The sequence below is a fragment of the Amblyomma maculatum genome, chromosome 5, assembly GCF_055883805.1.
Source record: "Amblyomma maculatum isolate TAMU_Amacu chromosome 5, ASM5588380v1, whole genome shotgun sequence".
Lineage (NCBI taxonomy): Eukaryota > Metazoa > Arthropoda > Arachnida > Ixodida > Ixodidae > Amblyomma > Amblyomma maculatum.
Genome location: NC_139348.1, coordinates 1,690,255 through 1,714,901, shown reverse-complemented (window position 1 = coordinate 1,714,901; position 24,647 = coordinate 1,690,255). Strand labels below are relative to the sequence as shown.

Sequence of the window (24,647 nt, the reverse complement as noted above, 5' to 3'; positions counted from 1 at the left end):
CCATGCCCAGTTCTGACTGTGGCCTCTTGCCCTTCATACAGGTTCCTGAGGAGGCAGATGAGGTGAATTGGAACTCCCATCTCTTGGAGAGCTTGCCACAATCTACTGTGATCTACGCAGTCAAACGGTTTCGCATAATCAATAAAGCAGAAGTAGATGGGTTTCCGGAACTCTCTTGCTTTTTCCATGATCCAGCGAAGGTTGGCAATTTGGTCTCTAGTTCCTCTGCCCTTGCGAAACCCAGCTTACACCTCCAGAAGCTCCCGATCCACATACTGCTGCAGCCTACCTTGGAGGATTTTCAACATCACCTTGCTAGCATGCGAAATAAGCGCGATCGTGCGGTAGTTGGAACAATCTTTGGCACTGCCTTTCTTTGGAATGGGGATGTGAACTGACCTCCTCCAATCCAGTGGCCACTGCAGGGTTGTCCAAATCTTCTGACCTAATGTATGGAGAATGTTAACAGCGTCATGGTTGAGGTTTTGAAGCAACTCAGCTGGAATGCCATCAATTCCGCTAGCTTTGTTCTTAGCAAGGCTGGCTAAGGCCCATTCAACTTCACTCTTCAGAATGCCCGGCTCGAGATGAGTAATCACAACCGTCTTATGTTGGGTTTGCACATTCGGGTCCTTCTTGTACAGTTCTTCTGTGTATTCCTGCCGCCTCTTCTTTATCTCTGAGGCTTCAGTGAGGTCCTTGCCTCGTTTGTCCTTTATCACGCCCAGCTTAGCACAGAAGCTTCCTTTGATATCTTTGATTGTCTTATACAGAGCTCTTGTGTTCCTTAATTGGCTGTTGTCCTCAACTGCTTGGCACTGTATGTTCAGGAAGGCATTCTTATCTCTCCTTGCTATTTTCATAAAATCCGCATTGAGAACCTTGTATCTTTCTCTCTCCCCCATAACTTTTGTCATCCTCCTTTCCTCAGCTATTTGCAAAGCCTCTTCAGATAACCAGTTTGCTTTCTTGCATTTCGTTTGCTTTGGAACTACCTTAGTAGCAACTTCTTGTATTATACCACGAACATCAGTCCACATCTCTTCGGGTTCTTTGTCTTCTAGATCTAATTCTTGAAATCTATTCCTCACTTCCACAGCATATTCTAATAGAATTTGATCCATCTTATACCTGAAAGCTTCATTCGCAGAATTAAGCTTCGATTGAGGAAAACGCAGAAAACTAGAAGCCCTTTCAGGTATGAGATAAACAGCACTTTCAACAAAATTTTCACGCACACTGCGAATGTTAATATCTTCATCCCTTACTTGCATTCGTGCTTTCCACAAGCTGTGGAGGCCTTGAAGCATTATTAAATCATAGGGTACGTCTTCGTTCTCCACCGGTAAAAACCGGATGCCATAAGGGTTTAGTGGCAGCTCATTTTTAATTGTTCTTTGTAGCACGTCCCAATGAAATACTGCATCCCAGCAGTCTAAGAATATGTGTTCGATTGCCTCTGGCTTCTTGCAAAGCTGGCAGTTTGTCGTCGAAGGGACATAGAATCCTTTTTCGTGAAGCCAGGTTTTGACGGGTAGAGTGTTCGAGTTCAACTTAAAAAAGAACGTTTTGGCGGCTGGTCTAACTGGCATCCTCTTCACTCCTTTTAAAATGTCCTGCCCTGGGCCTCCACGGTAAGGCTCCTGATACAAAAGTGCCGGCATCATGATTTTCACTAGGTCCTTATACAGCTTTTTCTTGCCAACACTGTACAAATGTTCAAGGGAAAAACGCACTTCTAACAACTTGTAAGAGAGAATGTCCTCGCGCAAATATCCTGTGACAGCACCACGCATGTTTTCACTTGAGGAGACAACAAATCCGGGTAACAGCCTTTGCAACCGCACTTGTATGGCTGTTCTTAAAAAGGTGTCATTTTGGTCGCGAAGAAACAAAAAGCGCGATACCACTTGGCGCAGAAACAAATGAATCAATCCGTCTCCTCCGCTTTTTAAAGAAATAAATAAATTCGTTCGCCTCGTCTTTTCCCAGGTCGAAGTCCAAAGAAAAACCGCAAACACACGATTAATTTTTTGAATGGCAGTTCGTGACGCACATAGAACATTCATTACATACCATATCTGTGAAATCAAAAACACATTGCAGATGAACGCGCGTGAAAAGATTGACAGTTGCCTTCCCTGCCATGCTTCCGCTTTCTCTCGCGCTCTATTTGTTTCTTCCTTCCAGTGTAAGCTAGGATCGCGATAACATTGTAGGGGCACACCCAGATGCTGCATTGGCAAGGAAGACCATTGCAATCGGGAGAAAGAAGCCGGTTCAGCATCCCATAAGCCGTGCCAAAATCCTGAGCTTTTTTCCCAGTTAACCCGACATCCAGTCTGGTCACAAAACTTTTCAACAACGTTAACCAATTCACAAATGCTCTCTCTGTTTTTACAAAATACTGCAATATCGTCCGCGTATGCAAGTAGCTTCACATGCGCCGACTGAAGCTTGAAACCCGGGATGCATTCATTATTGAGAATGGCCAAGCATAATGGCTCGAGATAGGTTGCAAAAAGCAGAGGAGAGAGTGGGCATCCTTGCCTCACCGAAGAACGCACTGCGAGACTGTCAGTGAGATTGCCATTCACTATAATACGCGTCGAGCAGTTTGCGTACGCCATTTTCACTCCCTCCACAATTACCGAGCCCAGGTTACAATGCTCTAGAATGGAGAAAAGGATGTCGTGCGATACGCGGTCGAACGCTTTTTCCAAATCCAGCTGAATCATGGCAACCTGACTTCCAAGCGTGTCTACACATTCCAGTACGGTTCGTGCCACATGTACATTTGTGGCGATGCTGCGACCTCTTATGCCGCATGTTTGGTGCGGTCCGACTAACTTGGTTATTACACTCTGCAATCTCTTCTCTAAAACCTTCATAAAGATTTTGTAATCAACATTTGTCAGGCTTATTGGCCTATAAGACTTCACCAACAGGCGTTTCTCTGGATCATCACTTTTTGGAATAAGTACGATGTGTGACGTAGTAAATGATAATGGCACTTGTTTGCGTTCGTAGGCTTCTCTTATCACTTCCAACATAAGGCTGGAAACATGGTTTTTAAATTCTTTGTAAAAGGAGGCGCTTAGCCCATCTGGTCCAGGGGCTTTCCCACATGGGAGGTCATCTATGGCCTTTTCTATCTCTTGCATTGTAATAAGCATTTCAAGGCTCTCTTTCACACGATCTTCGAGCGTTGGCATTAGCCGTAAATATTCTATTGGAAACCCTTCACTATGTTCGCGCGTATTACTCAGAAGCTCAGCAAAATGTTTCAGAATCGCACACTTTATATCTTTAGCATCGTTCGTAATCTGCCCTTCATGTCTTATTTGCCTGATTTCCTTCTGGCAAACGTACCTTTTTTCATCTGATAGCGCTCGCTTTGTCGGCGCCTCGCCAGCCCACAGTTTATCGCTTCTTGCGCGTATAACCGCGGCTCTGTACTTCTCAGCGTCGATTCTTTCTAAATGAGATTTCACATCTCTTATTTGTTTAGTGAACTTTCCTGGCGCACAGCTTTCCATGCACAACAGGCACTCAAGTTGTCCATGAAGTTCCTTTTCTGTTTCTTTCTGTTTGTACCGAATAACACTGCTCCATTCTATTGCTTTTATCTTCACCTGCTCTTTAAGTCTTTCCCATTTATCTGCATGGCTTTCTTCATGCCCCTTAATCAAACATTCCAAATCGTTCGTGATTGCCTTAACAAACTCTTCATCCTCCAAAATTTTCTCGTTCAGTTTCCATAGATGCCAGTTGAAAACAGATTTCTTAACCTTCATTCCAAAAGTCTCACTAACAAGGCAATGATCACTAAACGAAATAGGTTTTACATTATAGTCGGTACATATTGGAACGAGATCAACAGATACATAGAGCCTGTCTAGTCCAGCATGACTATCGCGTTGAAAGTGCGTGTATTCCGGACGGGTTCCAGAAGAAAACACATTTCCGATGTCTTCCAAGCAATAGTCATGCACAAATACATTCAACAGTTCAGCGCTCTTGTATTTCACTGATCTAATCTTAACTCGATCAGTAGCAGCACACACACAGTTAAAATCGCCCAATACAAGCAAATTTTTGTCACATTTCAAGTACGGCTCGACTTAAATAAAATAAGTTTTGACGATCACTTTCAACATTGGGGGCGTACATACAGACAGCACGCCAAAATAAATTTGAGAACAAAAAGTCAACAACCAAGAGTCGGCCACTTTCGCATGCAAATACGCAGTGTACGCTTATACCCAAGGTATTGCGAATGAAAAGAAGGCATCCGCCTGATGCCCCCACAGAGTGACAAACACACACATCAAAGTTTGCATGGAAAACAGACACCATGCGGTCTGCATGGTCCTGAGATTCTATCTGCGACTCTTGAACGGCTAGTAAGTCTATTTCATTATCTAGCAGCACGCGATTCAACTGGCATTGCCGCCTTCCAGCTCCAAGCCCTCTAACATTCAAGGTTGCTACACGTAATGGGACATCTCGCTTAATTACCATGCGTCTAGAGAAAAAGGCGCCCGATCCATGTGATGCTTACCTCAATCGTCCATGTGGCTCTGCTTGTCCGAGGTTCCGAAGCGTACGCGCTCGTATCCGGCCTCCCAACGGGATGTCTGAATGCGTACTGAGGCGTGCCTGACCACCGCACTTGCCACCTTCCATAAACACAAAGAGCCACAGCCAAAAACAGGCTATGACGGCTGACGCACCACCTGCACTCCCATTCGTTAGGTCACGTCCAAACTACGGAGGCGGTTTCCCCGCCTGCCGCGTCTCGGACGAAACGTTCGACCGAGGCTTCAATGTCGAGCGTCGAACCCCCGGTGCTTTCGATGGCGGCTCGTCATTGCCACCACCAGGCTGCAGATCCTCACAGGCGCTCTCATCATGGGGCCGCTTCCCAACGGGTAGGCCGCTTACTCCTGCGCTGAAGTCCATAACGTCGGAGTTGGGAGACTCCGCGCTGCCTTGGCTTTCGAGCACAGGTTCTCTGGCGTCCGCCACGCTGTTACTTGCGCCCAGTTGGGAACCATTCTCCACTGGTGCAGAATCCGCTGTCGCAACGGCCCTAGACGTCCTCCTCTTTGTCAAAGGGGTAAACACCGGCCCATCATTCCTTGCCGGTTGCCCGGTTGTTTTGGCTGCCTCTTCCGCGTCCGCCTCATCCATCAGATGCTCGGAAGAATCTCCGCTGTTCCCAGGACCAGCGATGCTCGCGTAGCTACGAGAACACTGTCCTTCTTCGTGGCCAAAACGACGGCATGCACCACAACGCGGAACCTTACGCTCTCGGCGAATGTGACCGGTACTTCGACACCGGAGACATAACGGAGGCCTTCCAGGTACTACGACGAGCGCCAACTCACCGCCGACGTTCAGCTGGTGCGGCAAGTCGTCCAGTTTGCCCCCAGCTTTCATCTTCAAGGTGGCAATCCTGGTAGTTGAACCCTTATACGATATGCCATGCACGCTCCAGCGCTCCCTGGCCACTTCGGAAACCTTTCCATACGGCGCGAAGGCCACACGCACATCTTCATCCGGAACGTTGTGAAGCAACCAGTGGAGCTTCAGCCTCACATCCTGGTTGGCCGGATCAATAACGAGGCAGCGACGTTGCTTCACACACAACTCACCCACTCCTGCAATCTCCTTCAAAGCATCCGCGTCTTTCAGGGTGATGGCCAAGACGTGGCTCATGCGATACGCCCCCATCGCGATAACGTCAGGGAGCAGCGAATGCTGAACCAACGCGTCTCGGAAATCTTCCACCCGGTACGGGCGGGCCCTGATATCCGCGTGCAAAAAAACTGTGTTTAACACAAAACGCCTTCTTGGAAGACTTGGCAGAACAACCTGATGGTCATTATCCTGTTCCATAGCCCTGTTACCGCGGCCAGACATGGCCGCTGAAGCCGCTCCTGCGGAGCCCGTCATTACACGTCCGTACGCTGTGGCGGCCGGAAGTGGAATCGGCCCGCTTGCTGTCAAGCTGTACTGAGGGGCACCTCAAAGGTTAGCCACTAGGGCTAGAGGAGATATAGCCATATTACACGCAAGGAAGAATAGCTTCTGCTCCGGGATAGTAGATATGATTCAGAACATTCCATGGGTGGGCGCCAGCGTAGATGTATCAGAGAGAATGCTTACGAGACTTCATCGTCGAGGACGCCTTGAAGGATACCGTCTTGTCTCGGAAGCGGCCCTGTGGCAGAGTGAAGGAAAATAACGAATGGGACGTAAAAAAGAGCGAGCCTGCCAGGAGTCGAACCTGGAAACTCCTCATCCGTAGTCAGACGCGTAATCCATTAGGCCACAGGCTTTTTTTTTCTTTATTGCCTGTTTTGAGTTCACATCAATTCAAAAAGGATCCACAATAATGGTAAAACTCGCAACAACCAGACTTCGGCTGTCACGAAAGGTTTAAAATTTTTTGAGGACAGCCAGTTCATCGAGCACACTGATCCAGTCAGGTGGATCAGAAAGCACCCGATACGTTTCTCTAAGGAGCAGCACACTCTCGATAAAGTTCTCGCGTACAGAACGCGTGTTGACATCTGCATGTTGCACTTGCATCCTTGTTTTCCACAGGCCGTGGAGGCCCAAGACCATGACTAAATCCAAAGGAATACCCTCACTCTCGACTGGAAGGAACCGTATGCCATACGGATCTAACGGAAGGTCTTTCTTTAATTTTCTCTGGAGAACATCCCAGTGAAAGACTGGGTCCCAGCAATCCAGAAAGACGTGCTCGATTGTCTCTAGTTTTTTGCAAAGGAGACAGTCTGTTGTCCAGGGAACGAATAAGCCTCTTTCATGTAACCAGGTTTTAACAGGTAAGGTGTTGGAATGTAGCTTAAAGAAGAACGTTTTAACTGAAGGCCTAACTGGCATCTTTTTCACACGCTTTAAGACATCCTGTCTGGGGCCTCCACGGTGTGGTGCACGGTAAATCGGCAACGGTATCGTCACATCCAGAAGATCTGTGTACAGCTTCTTCTTGCACACTTTGCTCAAGTATTCCATTGAAAAACGCGCATGCAACATTCTGAAAGACAAGACAACTTCGCGCATGTACCCTTTTAAAGCGCCACTCATATTTTCACCAGAACAGACAACGTATTCTGGAAGCATTTTACACAGTCGTACTTGCATGACCGTCCTCAAGAATTTGTCGTTTTGATCACGAAGGAAAAAAAAAAAAACGCGAGACAACCTGTCGCAAAAAGAGATGCACAAGGCCCAAGCCCCCCGCCTTAACAGGAAGAAAGAGGTTGGTTCTGCTGCACTTTTCCCATGTTGATGCCCACATGAAAACGGCAAAGACGCCGTTTTCCGTCGCCGAAAGCACATTCATTACGTACCGTCTTTGCCAAAAGTAACCAGGCTGCTCCGAAGACTGGCGGAGCAAGCACGCGGCCGTGTGGCGGCGTTGCGCTCGCTGTGGCCCCCTCACTCTCGTCCGTTGGATGATAAAAACTAGGCGCGTATGATGTGCGGGTTGCGGTTTCACGCGTGCGAAGCCTGGTTTTGCCCAGCGAGGGCGCTCAGTATAGCGACGGGGCTATTCGCCCTTCTCAGCACCTGCATAAAACAGAAAAGAAGATGATAGTAAACACGGTGAGCTCTTGTTATTCATTTCTAGGACGAATATGTGCTAGGTTTGCCAGACAGTGGCGCCCTGATATTAGGGTTTCGTGAACGAGAAAGCAATCATGTGCATAGAATGGCTAAGCGTGAGGAAGGTTTCATTTTAGTTCTTTACTTAAACCAAAACTTATCTGCAAGCAAATGCAAAAAATTGTTAGAACCAATCATTGCACTTATTTTTAAACAGCCTCCCCAAGGGGCTAACACAATTTTGCGAGCCTAAAAGAGAGATAAGGTGGTTTGAAAGGGTTCACAAGCTTTCCCATATCTTTGTACCAGAGTTACGACCTGTAATGTGGCACTACGCAAAGCACCTTAGAGAAAGCATATTGAAATTTCGAAGTGCGTTATCATTCTTTAATGCACAGACGCATCAAACACGCAGAGTAACGGATTGCAGAACACAAGCACGTATAATTATATAGCAAGACACGCGACATAATATCAGCTTCAGGGAAGTTGCCGAGAAGAGCGAATAGCCCCGTAGCTATACTGAGCGCCCTCGCTGGGCACAACCAAGCTTCGCACACGTGAAACCGCAGTCGGCACATCATACGCGACTAGTTTTTATCATCCAACGGACGAGAGTGAGGATGCGAAGTTACGTCAGCTGTTGTACTCTCGGAGCTGACGAGCACCGATAAGCCACAGCGAGCGCAACGCCGCCACACGACCGCGCGCTTGCTCCGCTAGCCTTCGGAGCAGCCTGGTTACTTTTGGCAAAGACGGTACCATATCTTTGCCACAAGGAAAACATTGCACACATAAGCGCGTGAGAACATTGACAACGGCTTGCCCTGCCATGAATCAGCTTTCTTTTTCGCTCTCTCTGCTTGGCCAGCCCAGAAAGGGGTGGGATCTTGGTACGATTCAAGCGGCACGCCTAAATACTGGGTCGGCAATTTTGACCATTGTAAACGAGAAAAATATTCAGGCGTAACATCCCAGTCACCATGCCAGAAACCGGCACTTTTTTCCCAATTTACTTCACAGTCTGTCTGTCGGCAGAATTTTTCAACAAGGGCAGTAACTTCTTGAATGCTTTCTCTGCTTGAACAGAATACAGCGATGTCATCTGCATATGCCAGCATTTTGACCTGTGCTGACTGCAGCATAAAACCAGTTATACGTTCATTGTTTATGATAGACCGGCAGAGAGGCTCGAGGTAGGCCGCAAACAGTAGGGGTGACAGGGGGCAGCCTTGCCTCACTGACGACAGCACACGAATGCTGTCAGTGAGCTCTCCATTCACAATTATCCGTGTCGTGCAGTTCGCATACACCATTCGAACACCTTCCTCAATCACTCGCCCTATGTTTGAGTGTGTCAATACTTCGAACAAGGCATCGTGCGAAACGCGATCGAATGCTTTGGCGAGATCCAGCTGTATCATTGCCACTCGAGATCCAATCGCGTCACAACACTCCAAAGCAGTTCGTACCACGTGCACATTAGTTGCGATGCTTCAACCTTTAATGCCGCACGTCTGGTGTGGCCCAACCAGACTCGGTATTACACTTTGAAGCCTTTTCGCCAGCCCTTTCATGTATATTTTGTAATCCACGTTGGTGAGGCTTATCGGCCGATAGGAACCCACCAACAGGCGTTTTCCTGGCTCATCATACTTCGGAATCAAAACAATGTGCGAGGTAGAAAACGAAGGTGGGACCTGCTTACGTTCGTATGACTCGTCTAGCACTTTAAGCAAAATCTGGGCTGTGTAATCTTTAAATGCTTTGTAGAAAGCAGCGCCAAGCCCGTCAGGTCCTGGCGACTTTCCCATTGGAAGCTCGTCTATCGCACTTTCTATTTCTGTCAAACCTATGGGTCGTTCTAGACGCGTTTTAACATCCTCATCGAGCTTTGGCATTTGGCGAAAAAATTCTGCCTGAAAGCCATTTTTGACTTCGCGTTTACGGCCAAGCAATTCATTGTAGTGTTCTATAAAGGTATTTTTGATAGTAGCAGGGTCACTAGTTACAGCACCTCGGTTGTCAATTTGCCGTATTTCCTTTTGATACGCGTGCCGTTTCTCATCTGACAGCGCTCGCTTAGTTGGCGTCTCCCCCGCCCAAAATTTTTCAGACCTTGCTCTTATCACTGCTGCCTTATACTTTTCAGTGTCAATGTTTTCAAGTTGTCGTTTCAAGGCTTTTATTTCTTGTGCATATCTTCCCGGCTGGATGCTATCCATGCTAAGCAAAAACTCAAGCTCCTCGTGCATTTCTTTCTCTTTTCTTTTATCGTCATATCGAATTGCGCTTGCAGTTTTGACAGCTAAAAGCTTTACTCTCTGCTTTAGCTCCTCCCACTCAACTATATAGCTTTCGGCCTGCGTCGAAAGTAATTTATCGAGTTCTTTCGTTGTCTCTCTTACAAAACTGTCGTCCTCTAAAAGCTTCACGTTAAATTTCCACAGGTGCCAGTTAAGTCGTGACCTCCGCTGTTTCCTGCCAAATGTTTCAATTACTAAGCAATGGTCACTGAAGCTTACGGGCTTAACGTCATACTCTGTGCACAATGAAGCCAGTTCAACAGAGACATAAATTCGATCTAATCTGGCGTGGCTATCCCTTTGAAAATTCGTGTATTTAGGGTGTGCGTCGTAAGAGAACAAATAGCCAACGTCTTCGAGATTACACTCATTAATTAAAGAGTGCAGCAGCTGAGCACTCTTATCCCTCACTGGCAAATTTTTTGCGTGGTCCTGAGCGAAACAAACACAGTTGAAGTCTCCTATCAATATTACTGCCTTGTCGCACCTAAGATGCATTTTGAGACTTTCGAAAAATGTTCTGCGCTCGCTCACCGCGTTCGGAGCATAAACACAGACAACACGATAACTATAATTCGAAAACGAAAAGTCAACAACAAGAAGGCGACCGCATTGGGAAGCCACAACGGAAGCAACGTTCATGCCTAAACTTTTACGAATAAATAAAACGCAGCCACCCGACGCGCCGATGGAATGGCAGACGCATACGTCATACAAAGAAGAAAAGGACGACGCCATACGATCAGTTAGCTCTTCGCTTTCAATCTTAGTTTCTTGGATAGCGATTAGGTCAAGGTCATTTTCAAGAATTAGGCGTCGCAGCTGGTTTTGTCGTCTTCTTGCTCCCAAACCCCGGACATTTAAAGATGCTAGACGAAGTGTTACATCGAGATTAACCGCCATGTTTAGTAACAAAAGCCCCGCTAATAAGAGTTCGTGGCGGGTAACAAAACACTAAACTCACAGTGCATAAAGCCTCCATGCAGCGTTCCCCAATCCAGTCTTTCGCAGGCGCCGTACAGATCACAGCCAGCACCGTCTTTACTGAGCCCACCTGGCCACACAGGCCAAATGATTATGGAGGCGGTTTCACCGCCTGCCTTGGCTCGGACGGGACGTTCGGGTTCGGCCGCGATTTGTCGGCCGGCCGTCTCCTCCCGGTTGTTTTTGGTGGCGGCTTCCCGCTGCCACTGCCGTCCAGTTGCTCACTCTCGGTATCTTTCTGGTCACGCGGCCGCTTTCCGGGAAGTATACCGGCACCGACGCCAGCTGCTCCCTGAGTAACGTCCATTGCGGGTGCTTCGGCGCCCTCGATGTTCGATTCGTCGTCGTTCGTCGCGTTATCCAACGCAGATTCCTCTTGGTCGGTAACTGTTGGTTTGCTCGGTGGGCTAGCGTGAACACTAGGCTTCTGCGGCACAAGGACTTGAAGATTAGGCTGCAATACTTCCTTGACCGCTGGTCCTTTTCCTGCTTTCGAAGTCTCCTCAGCGTCCGCCTCATCCATGTACAGCTCGAACGCTTCATCGCTTTTGCCGGGACCGGTGACGCTTGCGTATGTGCGAGTGCACTGACTCTCTTCGTGTCCGAACCGACGGCAAGAGCTGCATCGCGGAATGCGGCACTCACGCCGTATGTGACCTGTACCTTGGCAGCGCAGGCAAAGCGGGGCCCTGCCAGGCACTACCACTAGAGCCAATTCGCCACTGACGCTCACCTGATGCGGAAGGTCGTCGAGCTTGACACCTGGATTCAACTTGAGTGTCACAAGTCTTGTTGTTGAACCCTTATCCGACACGCCCTGTGCTCTCCACTTCTCCTTTGCAACATCTGTCACCTTCCCGAAAGCAGCACAGGCGAGCCGCACGTCTTCGTCTGGTACACTGTGCAGCAACCAGTGTACCTTCATTCGGACGTCTCGGTTAGCAGGATCGATGACGAGACACCGAGCACCTTTAACCTGCAGGTCTGCAAAGCGAAGTATCCTCTTCATCGAGTCAGTGTCCTTGAAGGTCACGGCCCAGACGTGGTTCATGCGGTACGCCCCCAGGGCGATAACATCCGGCATGAGCGAAAGCGGAGCAAGCGCATCACGAAAGTCTTCCACCCGGTATGGGCGGGCCCTGATGTCACCATGCAAAAAAACAGTATTTTCAACAAATCGCCCTGTAGGAAAACTTGGCAGTACAACCTGATAATCACTGTCCGAAACAAAAAGCCTGTTTCCGCGGCCAGACATGACCGCTTTACCCGCTCCAACGGAGCCCAACATAACACGTCCGTTCGCTACTGCGGCCGGAAGTGGAGTCCCCATTAGGCCACAGGCCCGGCTTGCTGTCAAGCTGTACTGACGGGCAACTCAAAGGTTAGCCACAAGGGCTAGAGGAGAAATAGCCATATTACACGCAAGGAAGAATAGCTTCCCCTCCGGGATAGTAGATATTATTCAGAACATTCCATGGGCGCCAGCGTAGATGTATCAGAGAGAATGCGTACGAGATTTCATCGTCGAGGACGCCTTGAAAGATACCAGCTTGTAACGGAAGCGGCGCTGTGGCAGAGTGAAGGAAAAATAAGAATGGGACGTCAAAAAGAGCGAGCCTGCCAGGAGTCGAACCTGGGATCTCCAGATCCGCAGTCAGACGCGTTCTCCATTGCGCCACAGGCCCGGCTTGCTGTCAAGCTGTACTGAGGGGCACCTCAAAGGTTAGCCACTAGGGCTAGAGGAGAATTAGCCATATTACACGCAAGGAAGAATAGCTTCCCCTCCGGGATAGTAGATATTATTCAGAACATTCCATGGGCGCCAGCGTGGATGTATCAGAGAGAATGCGTCCGAGACTTTATCGTCGAGGACGCCTTGAAAGATACCGGCTTGTCTCGGAAGCGGCGCTGTGGCAGAGTGAAGGAAACATACGAATGGGACGTAAAAAAGAGCGAGCCTGCCAGGAGGCGAACCTGGAATCTCCCGATCCGTAGTCAGACGCGTTATCCATTGCGCCACAGGCCCGGCTTGCTGTCAAGCTGTACTGAGGGGCACCTCAAAGGTTAGGCACTAGGGCTAAAGGAGAAATAGCCATATTACACGCAAGGAAGAATAGCTTCCTCTCCGGGATAGTAGATATTGACACATGCCATTCATAGACGACGAAGATTTAAACGGGCGATTCGCAAAAGACGATGAAGCAATACGGTGCTGCGCTTTTCTGCTGCCTTGACTGGCTGTTGGTGTTCTTCGGTGCCAGAGTGCCAGAGCGCCTTCTCTGTAACATTACGTTACAAATCTGGTGGAGGAATAGCCAGGTATCGATCCAGTCCTGCATAATCAACCTGTCAATACGGAGCTTACCCCCGTACATCAACGCCTCGGCCGCCGCCTACGTGAAGAGCCCCCTGAATTCGGACCCCTTCCGGCCGCTACCAGGACGACGCACCCTCAGACGGCCGTAGAACCTGCTGCAATGACATCTGAGAGCAGGCTTCCCACCCACATTCTGTGTCATCAGCCGCGAACACCCCCCTCTTTTCATGGCGACGTGTTCGAGGACGCCGAGGACTGGCTTGAGAACTACGAGCGAGTTGCTCGTTACAACGGGTGGACTGATGAGCGTAAGCTCCACAACGTGTACTTCGCTCTTGAAGAGTCTGCACGGACATGGTTTGAAAACCATGAGGCTGCCTTCCCATCCTGGGCAGCCTTCTGTCGTGATTTCAAAGCCACGTTTCCTAGCGCCGACCGCCGGGAGCGAGCAGAAGCTGCGCTACACTCGCGCATTCAGCGCCAGAACGAGAGCGTGCGTATGTTCTTTGAGGACATGACATGCCTTTTCAACCGTGCAGACCCACAAATGCCAGACGATAAGAAGCTGCGTCACCTGATGCGGGGCGTTAAACAAGAACTTTTCGCGGGACTGGTGCGCAGTTCACCACGCACTGTGGCGAAGTTTCTCAGCGAGGCAGCGACCATGGAGACAACGCTGCAACACCGAGCCCGTCAGTACAACCGTGACGTGAACATCATTAGGTCGTCCGACGCACCCCCTGTACATGTCGGCAGTGACATGGACTCACTACGCAATCTCATCCGTTCTGTCGTGCGGGAGGAACTGCAAGCGCTCCGGATGCCTTGCAACACAGCATCTTTTCCTTCATTGGCTGAAGTCGTCCGGGACGAGGTGCGTATGGCAGCTCAGCAAGTTGCTGACGTTGTTCCCCAGCAGCGCGTTCCTCACCAGACGTTTGACGCGAGGCCCACCTACGCGTCCGTCCTGAGTAAGGCTCCCCCGCCAGACCATAGTATCAACGCCGCAGCTCCAGCAATGGAGCCGCAGGGTCCCCGCATGGAGCACCTCGCATGGAGCCGCATGCAGCCTCGCTACTCCCCTCCGCCAATCTACCAGCCACCCCGTAAAAGTCAAGTATGGCAGCCCCGGGATCGTCAGCCCCTGTGCTATCATTGCGGTGAAGCCAGTCACCTTTACCGGGCGTGCCCGTACCGCCACGTCAACATGCGGGGTTTCGCCTCGGAGGGCCTCTACCCTCGGAATGCAGAACGGCCTACTGAGATTGCAAGCGACCTTGCAGCGCGACAGTACCCCGTCACATCCGGTTATCAAGAGCGTCGGTCTACGTCCCCGACGAGCAACCGTTCGACAAGTCCCCACTCTTCCCGACGCCGCTCTCCCAGCCCTGGTCGGGAAAACTAATACCAGCGGCCTTCGGAGGCAGGGTCGCTGATGTCGGGAAATGTGAAGATCCTCCGTCATCGTCAGGCCGACCCGACGAGATTTCACTTGTGTCAGGTAGCGACAGCATCCGGCATACTACCTCCGATTTGTGTGTAACGATTGATGGAGTGGATGTCACCGCGTTACTCGACACTGGTGCCGATTATTCTGTAATGAGCCGTGGTCTCGCCCGAAAATTGAAGAAAGTTTTGACAATTGGTCCGGCCCGAGAATTCGTACGGCGGGAAGTCACTTGATTGAACCTGCAGGCAAGTGCACAGCGCGGGTCGGCATCCGTGGTTTTGTGTATGTCGGAGAATTTATCGTGCTTCCTGAGTGTTCGAAAGACTTGATCCTTGGTCTAGACTTCCTGCAGACCAACGGCGCTGTCATTGACCAGAAAGAAGCGCGTGTTTCCTTTTCGACGAAACGAGCCGTGGCGCGCATTGAAAACGAAGATCCGGGTCTGAACGTTTTGCGTATAGTCGACGATGACGTGAGAGTTCCGGCACGTTCTAGTGTGCTGGTTCTTGTAAAGCATGATTTGTTCCACGATTACGAGGGCATCGCGGATGGGCACCTTCCGCTACTACTCGAGAAGGAATTAGCCGTTGCTCGAGGACTCGTACAACTCCAGAACAGTTGTGCTACTGTTCTCCTGACAAAGTTTGCTAAGGAGATGCGGCATCTCGCCAAGGACACGGCTGTTGCCGTCCTTCACGATGTTACTGCCTTACCTCATTTATGCACCGCCGGAACGAACCCTAAAGAAGAGGCCGCACCTTGTCATGCTCTGCAAACCGTTAAAATTAGCCCCGACTTGAGGCCCGATCAAAGGAATCTTCTCTCGGCTCTTCTGAGCGATTTCGCAGACTGCTTCGCCACATGCTCGAAGGTAGGTCGTACTCCTGTCGCCAAGCACTTGATGTTCACCGATGAGACCACGTTACCGGTATGCCAGCGCCCGTACCGGGTTTCTCCTAAGGAACCTGACGCCATTAAAACGCAAGTGGATGAAATGCTTGCGGACGACGTGATCCAGCCTTCGACGAGCCCATGGGCGTCGCCAGTGGACCTTGTCAAAAAGAAAGATGGCACCTTGAGATTCTGTGTCGATTACCGAAAGTTAAATAACGTGACCAAAAAGGACGTCTATCCGCTGCCCAGGATTGATGATGCCCTCGACCGACTACGCGATGCCAGGTACTTCTCCTCATTAGACCTCAAAAGCGGATACTGGCAAATCGAAGTGGATGAGAGAGAAGACTGCATTTGTGACGCCCGACGGCCTATACGAGTTTAAGGTGCTTCCGTTTGGTCTTTGCTCTGCACCGGCCACGTTCCAACGTATGATGGACACGGTTTTATCAGGTCTCAAGTGGCAGTCGTGCTTGGTGTACTTAGATGATGTTGTTATTTTCTCGCCTACTTTCGAGCAACACTTGGACAGGTTGCGCATCGTGCTTCAAGCACTCAAAGGCGCGCAACTAACGATCAAGCCTGAGAAATGCCACTTTGCTTTCAAAAAACTACGCTTCCTCGGCCATGTTGTCAGTGCACAGGGCGTTCTCCCTGATCCCGAGAAAACTACCGCAGTGTCAAATTTTCCACGTCCTACCGACAAAAAGGCACTTCGACGATTTCTAGGTCTTTGTTCGTACTATCGACGCTTCGTCCAAGATTTTTCTAAGATACTGACAGCACTAAACAGAGATGACATACCCTTCCTGTGGGGAGACGATCAAGAGCAAGCCTTCCAGGAGCTTAGAAGCCGCCTACACAAACCCCCAATACTCGCCCATTTCGATGAAGAGGCCGCAACAGACGTACATACTGATGCCAGCAACGTTGGCCTCGGCGCGGTACTCATTGTAGAACGGGTTATCGCCTATGCGAGCCGAACACTCACGATCAGAGGCGAACTATTCGACAACGGAGAAGGAGTGCCTTGCGGTAATCTGGGCCATCAGCAAGTTTCGACCATATTTGTACGGACGACCCTTCCGTATTGTCAGCGACCATCATTCCTTGTGCTGGCTGGCAAGCCTTAAAGACCCGTCTGGACGCTTAGCTCGTTGGAGCTTCCGTCTTCAAGAGTATGACGTTACTGTTGTCTATAAGTCGGGACATAAACACCAAGATGCGGAGTGCTTGTCACGCGCGCCATTGGACTCCACCGCAGTAGAAAACACCGACGAGTTTCCCTTTATTGGGGCCATTACTCAATCCCATATGGCTGACCGTCAGCGCAAGGACCCGAAGCTGGCGCCGCTCAACGATTATCTGGAAGGACGCGGTGGTAAAGTACCGCTTGTGTTTCGTCGTGGCTTGTAGTCATACGCTTTACGAAGTGGAGTTCTCTACAAGCACAATTTTGAAAGATCAAGAGAGACATTTCTACTCGTAGTACCTACGCACCTACGGCCTGACATCTTGAGCGCTTGTCACGACGAACCGTCCGCCGGCCACTTGGGAGTTAGTCGTACGCTTGCAAGAATTCGGGAGAAATACTATTGGCCGAAATTATTACATTCAGTATGATCCTACGTTAAAACCTGCCGTGACTGTCAACGCCGAAAGACTCCACCCGTGAAACCAGCTGGATTTCTTCAGCCGATCGCTCCACCGCAAACTCCATTCCAACAAGTGGGAATGGATCTTCTTGGTCCTTTCCCGAAGTCAACTAATGGAAAGCGTTGGATTGTTGTCGCGACAGACTACTTGACCCGATATGCTGAAACCGCGTCGCTCACAAATGGAACTGCCACCGAAGTAGCAGAGTTTTTTGTCCACGACATCGTGTTGCGTCATGGCGCTCCGGCTGTTATCATTACCGACCGCGGGGCAGCTTTTACGGCCCGCCTGACTAAGGCTGTACTGAACCTTACACATACAAGCCATAGATGGGCCACGGCATACCACCCGCAAACTAATGGCTTGGTGGAACGGCTAAACAGAACTCTGGCCGACATGCTGTCTATGTACGTGGATATAGAGCATAAGACCTGGGATCAAATCCTCCCATATGCCACGTTCGCATATAATACGGCACTTCAGGAGACGACGCGGCTCACACCCTTCGAGCTTGTCTTCGGCCGTCGAGTGACCACTCCACAGGATACAATGCTGCCCGTATACACCGACGACGAACATGAGCTTGACCTGGACATTGCTAGTTTTACTCAGCGTGCTGAAGAAGCGCGGCAGCTGGCAAGACAGCGCATATACCTACAACAGCAACTAGACGCTGACCGTTACAACAAGGGACGGCGCTTCGCTGCCTACGAGCCTGGAGACTATGTCTGAATTTGGACGCCCGTTCGTCATCGTGGACTCTCTGAAAAATTGCTGCGTTGGTACTTCGGCCCATACTGTGTCCTCCGCCGCCCCAGCGACGTTACTTATGAAGTTGAATCCGCGACCCAAGATCCCTCAAGCCGCAGACGACGCAAGTTCACTGATGTTGTGCACGTCATCCGGATGAAATCCTACCACGATCGCCCCGCTGACTAATCTTGAGACTGATGGCGCCCCGTTTTGTGCTGTGGTATCCCATACCAACCGAGCATACTATCTGTCTGCTCATCGCATCAAGCAGCATTTGCAGCATCGAGGCGATGCTGCCAAGAAGGGGGGCAATGACACATGCCATTCATAGAGGACGAAGATTTAAACGGGCGATTCGGAAAAGACGACGAAGCAATACGGTGCTGCGCTTTTGTGCTGCCTTGACTGGCTGTTGGTGTTCTTCGGTGCCAGAGTGCCAGAGCGCCTTCTCTGTAACGTTACGTTACAATATTATTCAGAACATTCCATGGGCGCCAGCGTAGATGTATCAGAGATAATGTGTACGAGACTTCATCGTCGAGTACGCCTTGAAAGATACCGGCTTGTCTCGGAAACGGCGCTGTGGCAGAGTGAAGGAAAAATACGAATGGGACGTAAAAGAGAGCGAGCCTGCCAGGAGTCGAACCTGGAATCTCCTGATCCGTAGTCAGACGCGTTATCCATTGCTTTTTTTCTTTATTGCCGTGAAACACAAAAACAAAATACACATGATAAAACACGTCAACTACACTTGAGCTAACGCGTACGCGGCTAAAATCTTTTCAGGTGCACCAACTCATCAAATAGACATTGCCATTGTGGTGGATCCTGCTGCATCCTGAAAGTTTCACGTATACACCGCACTTTCAATAAAGTTTTCACGCGTAGATCGTGTCTCTATATCTGCATGTCGCACCTGCATTCGTGTTTTCCACAAACTATGGAGGCCAAGAAGCATAATTAAATCATAAGGTGCATCATCGTTCTGCACTGGTAGGAATCTGATACCGTACGGAGTTAGGGGAAGTTCCTTTTTAATCGTCCTTTGGAGGACGTCCCATAGAAAGACAGCATCCCAACACTGTAAGAAAACGTGTTCAATTGTCTCTGGTTTTTGCACAACAGGCAATTTGTTGTCCATGGGACGAAGATACCTTTTTCATTCAGGCAGGTTTTAACAGGGAGCGTATTAGAGTGAAGTTTGAAAAGGAACGTTTTAGCAGATGGCCTCACGGGCATCTTCTTGACTCTTTTCAAAACGTCCTGCCCTGGGCCTCCACAGTGTAATGCCCGGTAAAAAGGCACCGGCAGCATCACGTCAATGAGATCTTTATAAAGTTTTTTTTCTGGGAACATTGGAAAGGTAATCAAAAGAAAACCGCACTTCCAGCAACTTGCACGAAAAAACAACCTCGCGCAGGTAGCCAGTCACAGTACCAGGCATGTTATCACATGCCACAATCCATTCAGGGAGCAGCCTCTGCAATCGCACTTGCATCACAGTTCTTAGAAAGGTATCTTTTTGATCACGCAGGAATATAAATCGCGAAACCACTTGACGCAAGAACAAATGGGCAAGGCCAAGCCCGCCCCTTTTAACAGAAATAAACAAATTCGTCCGGGTGGTTTTTTCCCATGTGGATGCCCAAACAAAAACAGCAAAAACCCGGTGCATTTTCTGAATTGAGGTTCGTGAGACACACCACACATTGATGAGGTACCACAGCCTCGAAATAAGAAAAAACATTGCAAATAGAAGCGCACGAAAACATTGAGAGTTGCCTTCCTTGCCACGCATCCGCTTTTTCCTTCGCTCTGGATGTTTCTTCCATCCAGTGCACGTTGGGATCTCGATAACAATCTAAAGGCACGCCTAGATATCGCGTTGGGAGAGCAGACCATCGCAGCTTACAGAAGAAGTCAGGTGCCACGTCCCAATCACCGTGCCAAAACCCAGAGCTTTTCTCCCAATTGATCTTACATCCGGTTTGATCACAAAATGTTTGGACGACACTCGTGGCTTCACAGATGCTCTTTCTGGTTGCACAAAACACTGCTATGTCATCAGCATATGCTAGCATTTTTACGTGTGCTGATTGCAGCTTGAACCTTAAAATGCGATCGCTATCAATGATAGCCAAGCAAAGTGGCTCTAAATACAGTGCAAAAAGCAGAGGTGAGAGCGGGCAGCCCTGCCTTACCGATGAACGTACTGCGGTGCCGTCAGTCAGTTCACCATTCACTATAATACGGGTCGTGCAGTTCGCGTAAGCCATTTTAACACCCTCCACTATGACTTCACCAAGGTTAGAATGCTCCAAAATGGAAAACAGAATTTCGTGAGAAACACGGTCAAAGGCTTTCGCCAAATCTAACTGCATCATGGCTATCTGACCACCGAGTGCATCAACACATTCTAGTACGGTTCTTGCGACATGTATATTCGTGGCAATGGATCGACCCTTGATGCCGCACGTTTGATGAGACCCAACCAGTTTTTTTATTACGCTTTGCAGTCTTTTTGCTAAAACCTTCATGTACACCTTGTAGTCAACATTGGTGAGGCTAATCGGTCGATATGACCCCACCAACAGTCGTTTCTCCGGATCATCTGTCTTGGGTATTAGAACAACGTGCGATGTAGAGAAAGACAATGGAACAGCATTACGTTCATAAGCTTCAGTGATTACATCGAGCATAAACTGAGCCGCATACTGCTGAAAAGTTTTAAAGAAGGCAGCGCTTAGACCATCCGGCCCAGGGGCTTTCCCAGGTGTCACGTCATCTATTACAGATTCTATCTCCTGCAACGTTATCGGTGTTTCTAGGCGCGCTGTACTTTCGTCATCCAGTGCAGGCATCAGTCTTAGAAAATCTGTTTGAAAGCCGCCTATAGTCTCAAGCTTATCGCTAAGCAGTTCTTCGAAGTGCTCTGCTACCGCACGCTGAATATCTTTAGCATCTTCAGTGATATGGCCGGCATACCTTATACTCCTTATTTCTTTCTGGCAGGCGTATCTTTTTTCCTCTGCTAGCACTCGTTTTGTCGGCACTTCTCCAGCCCAAAGTTTTTCAGCCCTTGCACGTATGACAGCCGCTGTGTATCTTTCGCTGTCGACTGTTTCGAGCTCACTTTGAATCTCTCGTATTTTACCGGCGAAATGCCCTGGCACAGTACTTTCCATGCTAAAAAAAAAAAAACTGAAGTTGCTCATTCAGTTCTTTTTCTTTTTCTTTCTCTTTATGCCGCACCTTACTGCTCTTTTCTATGGATTTCAATTTGACCCACTCTTTGAAGCTGTCCCATTCCGCTGCATAACTTACTGGTCGCATAGACAGACGATTTTCAAACTCGGTCTTAACTTCAGTAAGGAACTCTTCATCGGCAAGAAGTTTGGCATTCAGTTTCCATAGGTACCAATTAAAGCGCGATTTCTTTCCTTTGCGACCAAGCACTGCACTCACGAGACAATGATCGCTGAAAGCCACAGGTCTGACCTCATATGCAGTACATAGGGAAACAATATCTGCCGAGGCATACACCCTGTCCAATCCAGCATGGCTATCTCGCTGAAAGTGCGTGAACTCTGGCTGGTTTCCAGTGGAGAACACACTACCAACATCCTCAAGGCTATACTCATGCACAAGTGCATTCAGCCGCTCGGCGCTTCTGTCTCTTCGAGGTTTACACTTGGCCGCTCAGTCCACAGCTGCGCACACACAGTTGTAGTCATCAAGTACAAGCAAGATTTTGTCGACCTTCAACCACGGTTCAATAGACTCAAAAAACAATTCACGTTCGCGTTCTGAATTGGGAGCATACAAACACAACACACGCCAGCATAAATTACAGTAGGTAAAATCAGTAACCAAAAGCCGACCACTTGGACAGGCAAAAACGAACTCTACACTTACTCCCAGCGTGTTACGTATAAATAAAAGGCATCCACCCGATACACCAACAGAATGGCATACACACACATAAAAGTTTGTTTGAAAAGAAGCCACCATACGGTCAGTGCTTTCTTGGCTCTCAATATTTGACTCTTGCACAGCTGCTACATCTATATCATTATCTAAAAGGAGGCGACTGAGCTGGCATTGTCGCCTTCTCGCTCCCAGCCCTCTGACATTCAAAGTAGCTACTTGTAACTGCGAATTAAGCTTGAGAGGCATGTATTAGCGAGAGACGCCCGTACCCGCATAGTGCCTACCTTCATGATTGCGTGGCCTCCGCTTCTGAAGAACAGTGCCATATGTGTGCATGTATTGTCCTCCCAGCAGAACGTCGGGCTGCATACAAACGAAGTCCAAGCACCGTCTGTCATTTTTGCTCACACACGCCCCGCTTGGTTGCAGAATGTTCCGGACGCTGGTCGGTAGGCAGCCGACCCACAAATCGTTCAGGACACCACAAAACCTACGGAGGCGGTTTCCCCGCCTGCAGCGTGTCGGCCGAGAAGTTCGGCTTCGGTCTTAACGTTGCTCTTCGGACGCCCGAAGTTTTCGACGGCGGCTCACTACAAACACCGCCTGGCAGCTGAGTCCTCTCGACGCTTTCCTCGTGTGGACGTTTCGCGGCAATAAAGACTGCTGTCTCCGGCCCAACCTCCATGGCATCAGTACAGGGAGACTCAGTACTGAGATGCTCCTCAGCGTCAGAAAAATTGATTACACCTCCTGATGCTTCCTTTGACGCGCCTTCATGGTCCTGTGACGGATCTTGCAAGGCTTGCCGAGTTTCATTCTCTTGACTGGGCACCGTCACCTTATGCTTTGTTAACACAGTTATGGAAGGCGCGTCCTGCTTTGTTGACTGACATCTAATGTCAGCCGCCTCCTCCGCATCCACCTCATCCATTATCAACTCGGACGAGTTTTCGCTGGTCCCAGGTCCGGCAATGCTTGCGTAGGAACGAGCACACTGGCTGTCTTCATGCCCGAACCGTCGACAGGTTTCGCAGCGAGGAACCCGGAATTCGTTGCGGATGTGCCCCGTATTCCGACAGCGTAGGCACAAGGGAGGTCTGCTTGGAACAACAATGAGCGCCAGCTCACCGCTAACATTCAGCTGATGTGGCAAGTCGTCCAGCTTTACGCCAGCTTTCAACTTAAGCGTGACAAGTCTAGTAGTTGAGCCCTTTTCTACCATACCTTTCACACGCCAACGCTCCCTTGTAACTTCCAACACCTTTCCATACGGCGTAAAGGCAGCGCGAACATCCTCGTCTGGCACGTTGTGTAACAGCCAGTGAAGTTTCAGTCGCACGTCCTGGTTGGCCGGGTCAATTACCAACCAGCGACCGTTTTTCACACACAACTCACCTACGCTAACTAGCTTGGTCACCGCTTCAGAATCCTTGAGACTGACAGCCCAGACGTGGCTCATCCGATACGCCCCCATCGCAACAACATCGGGGATCAGCGAATGCTGTGCCAACGCGTCGCGGAAATTTTCCACCCGGTACGGGCGGACCCTGATATCGGCGTGCAAAAAAACCGTATTCAAAACAAACCGACCTGTTGGCAGTGCAGGCAAAACAACTTGATAAGTACTATCCTGTTCAGCAGTCCTGTTACCGCGGCCTGACATGGCCGCTGAAGCCGCTCCTGAGGAGCCCTGCATCCTGCGTCCGTTCACTGGCGTGGCCGGAAGCAGAATCCCGACGCGTTATCCATTGCGCCACACGCCCGGCTTGCTATCAAGCTGTACTGAGGGGCACCTCAAAGGTTGGCCACTAGGGCTAGAGGAGAAATAGCCATATTACACGCAAGGAAGAATACCTTCCCCTCCGGGATAGTAGATATTTTTCAGAACATTCCATGGGCGCCAACGTAGATGTATCAGAGAGAATGCGTACGAGACTTCATCGTCGAGGACGCCGTGAAAGATACCGGCTTGTCTCGCAAGCGGCGCTGTGGCAGAGTGAAGGAAAAATACGAATGGGACGTAAAAAAGAGCGAGCCTGCCAGGAGGCGAACCTCGAATCTCCTGATCCGTAGTCAGACGCGTTATACATTGCGCCACAGGCCCGGCTTGCTATCAAGCTGTACTGAGGGGCACCTCAAAGGTTAGCCACGAGGGCTAGAAGAGAAATAGCCATATTACACGCAAGGAAGAATAGCTTCCCCTCCAGGATAGTAGATATTATTCAGAACATTCCATGGGCGCCAGCGTAGATGTATCAGAGAGAATGTGTACGGGACTTCATCGTCGAGGACGCCTTGAAAGATACCGGCTTGTCTCGGAAACCGCTCTGTGGCAGAGTGAACGAAAAATACGAATGGGACGTAAAAAAAAGCGAGCCTGCCAGGAGGCGAATCTGGAATCTCCTGATCCGTAGTCAGACGCGTTATCCATTGCGTCACAGGCCCGGCTTGCTATCAAGTTGTACTGAGGGGCACCTCAAAGGTTAGCCACGAGGGCTAGAATAGAAATAGCCATATTACATGCAAGGAAGAATAGCTTCCCCTCCGGGATAGTAGATATTATTCAGAACATTCCATGGGCGCCAGCGTGGATGTATCAGAGAGAATGCGTCCGAGACTTCATCGTCGAGGACGCCTTGAAAGATACCGGCTTGTGTCGGAAGCGGCGCTGTGGCAGAGTGAAGGAAAAATACTAATGGGACGTAAAAGAGAG

General features: G+C 49.6%; 1 protein-coding gene and 1 non-coding gene across 2 annotated transcripts; both read right to left on the bottom strand.

Moving 5' to 3' along the window:
- Positions 1-4,770: 4,770 nt before the first annotated feature.
- Positions 4,771-5,961, bottom strand: LOC146187611 (uncharacterized). Its single transcript, XM_084603035.1, has one exon. The coding sequence runs from the start codon at positions 5,959-5,961 to the stop codon at positions 4,771-4,773; it is 1,191 nt and encodes a 396-aa protein (XP_084459161.1).
- Positions 5,962-12,546: 6,585 nt separating this feature from the next.
- TRNAR-GCG (transfer RNA arginine (anticodon GCG)) lies at positions 12,547-12,619 on the bottom strand. The gene has a single exon. It is a non-coding gene; the product is annotated as a tRNA-Arg (tRNA).
- Between the last annotated feature and the right edge of the window lie 12,028 nt (positions 12,620-24,647).

Coding starts and splice junctions, on each gene's coding strand:
- LOC146187611 (XM_084603035.1), bottom strand. CDS start 5,961: ATGACGGGCTCCGCAGGAGCGGCTTCAGCGGCCATGTCTGGCCGCGGT.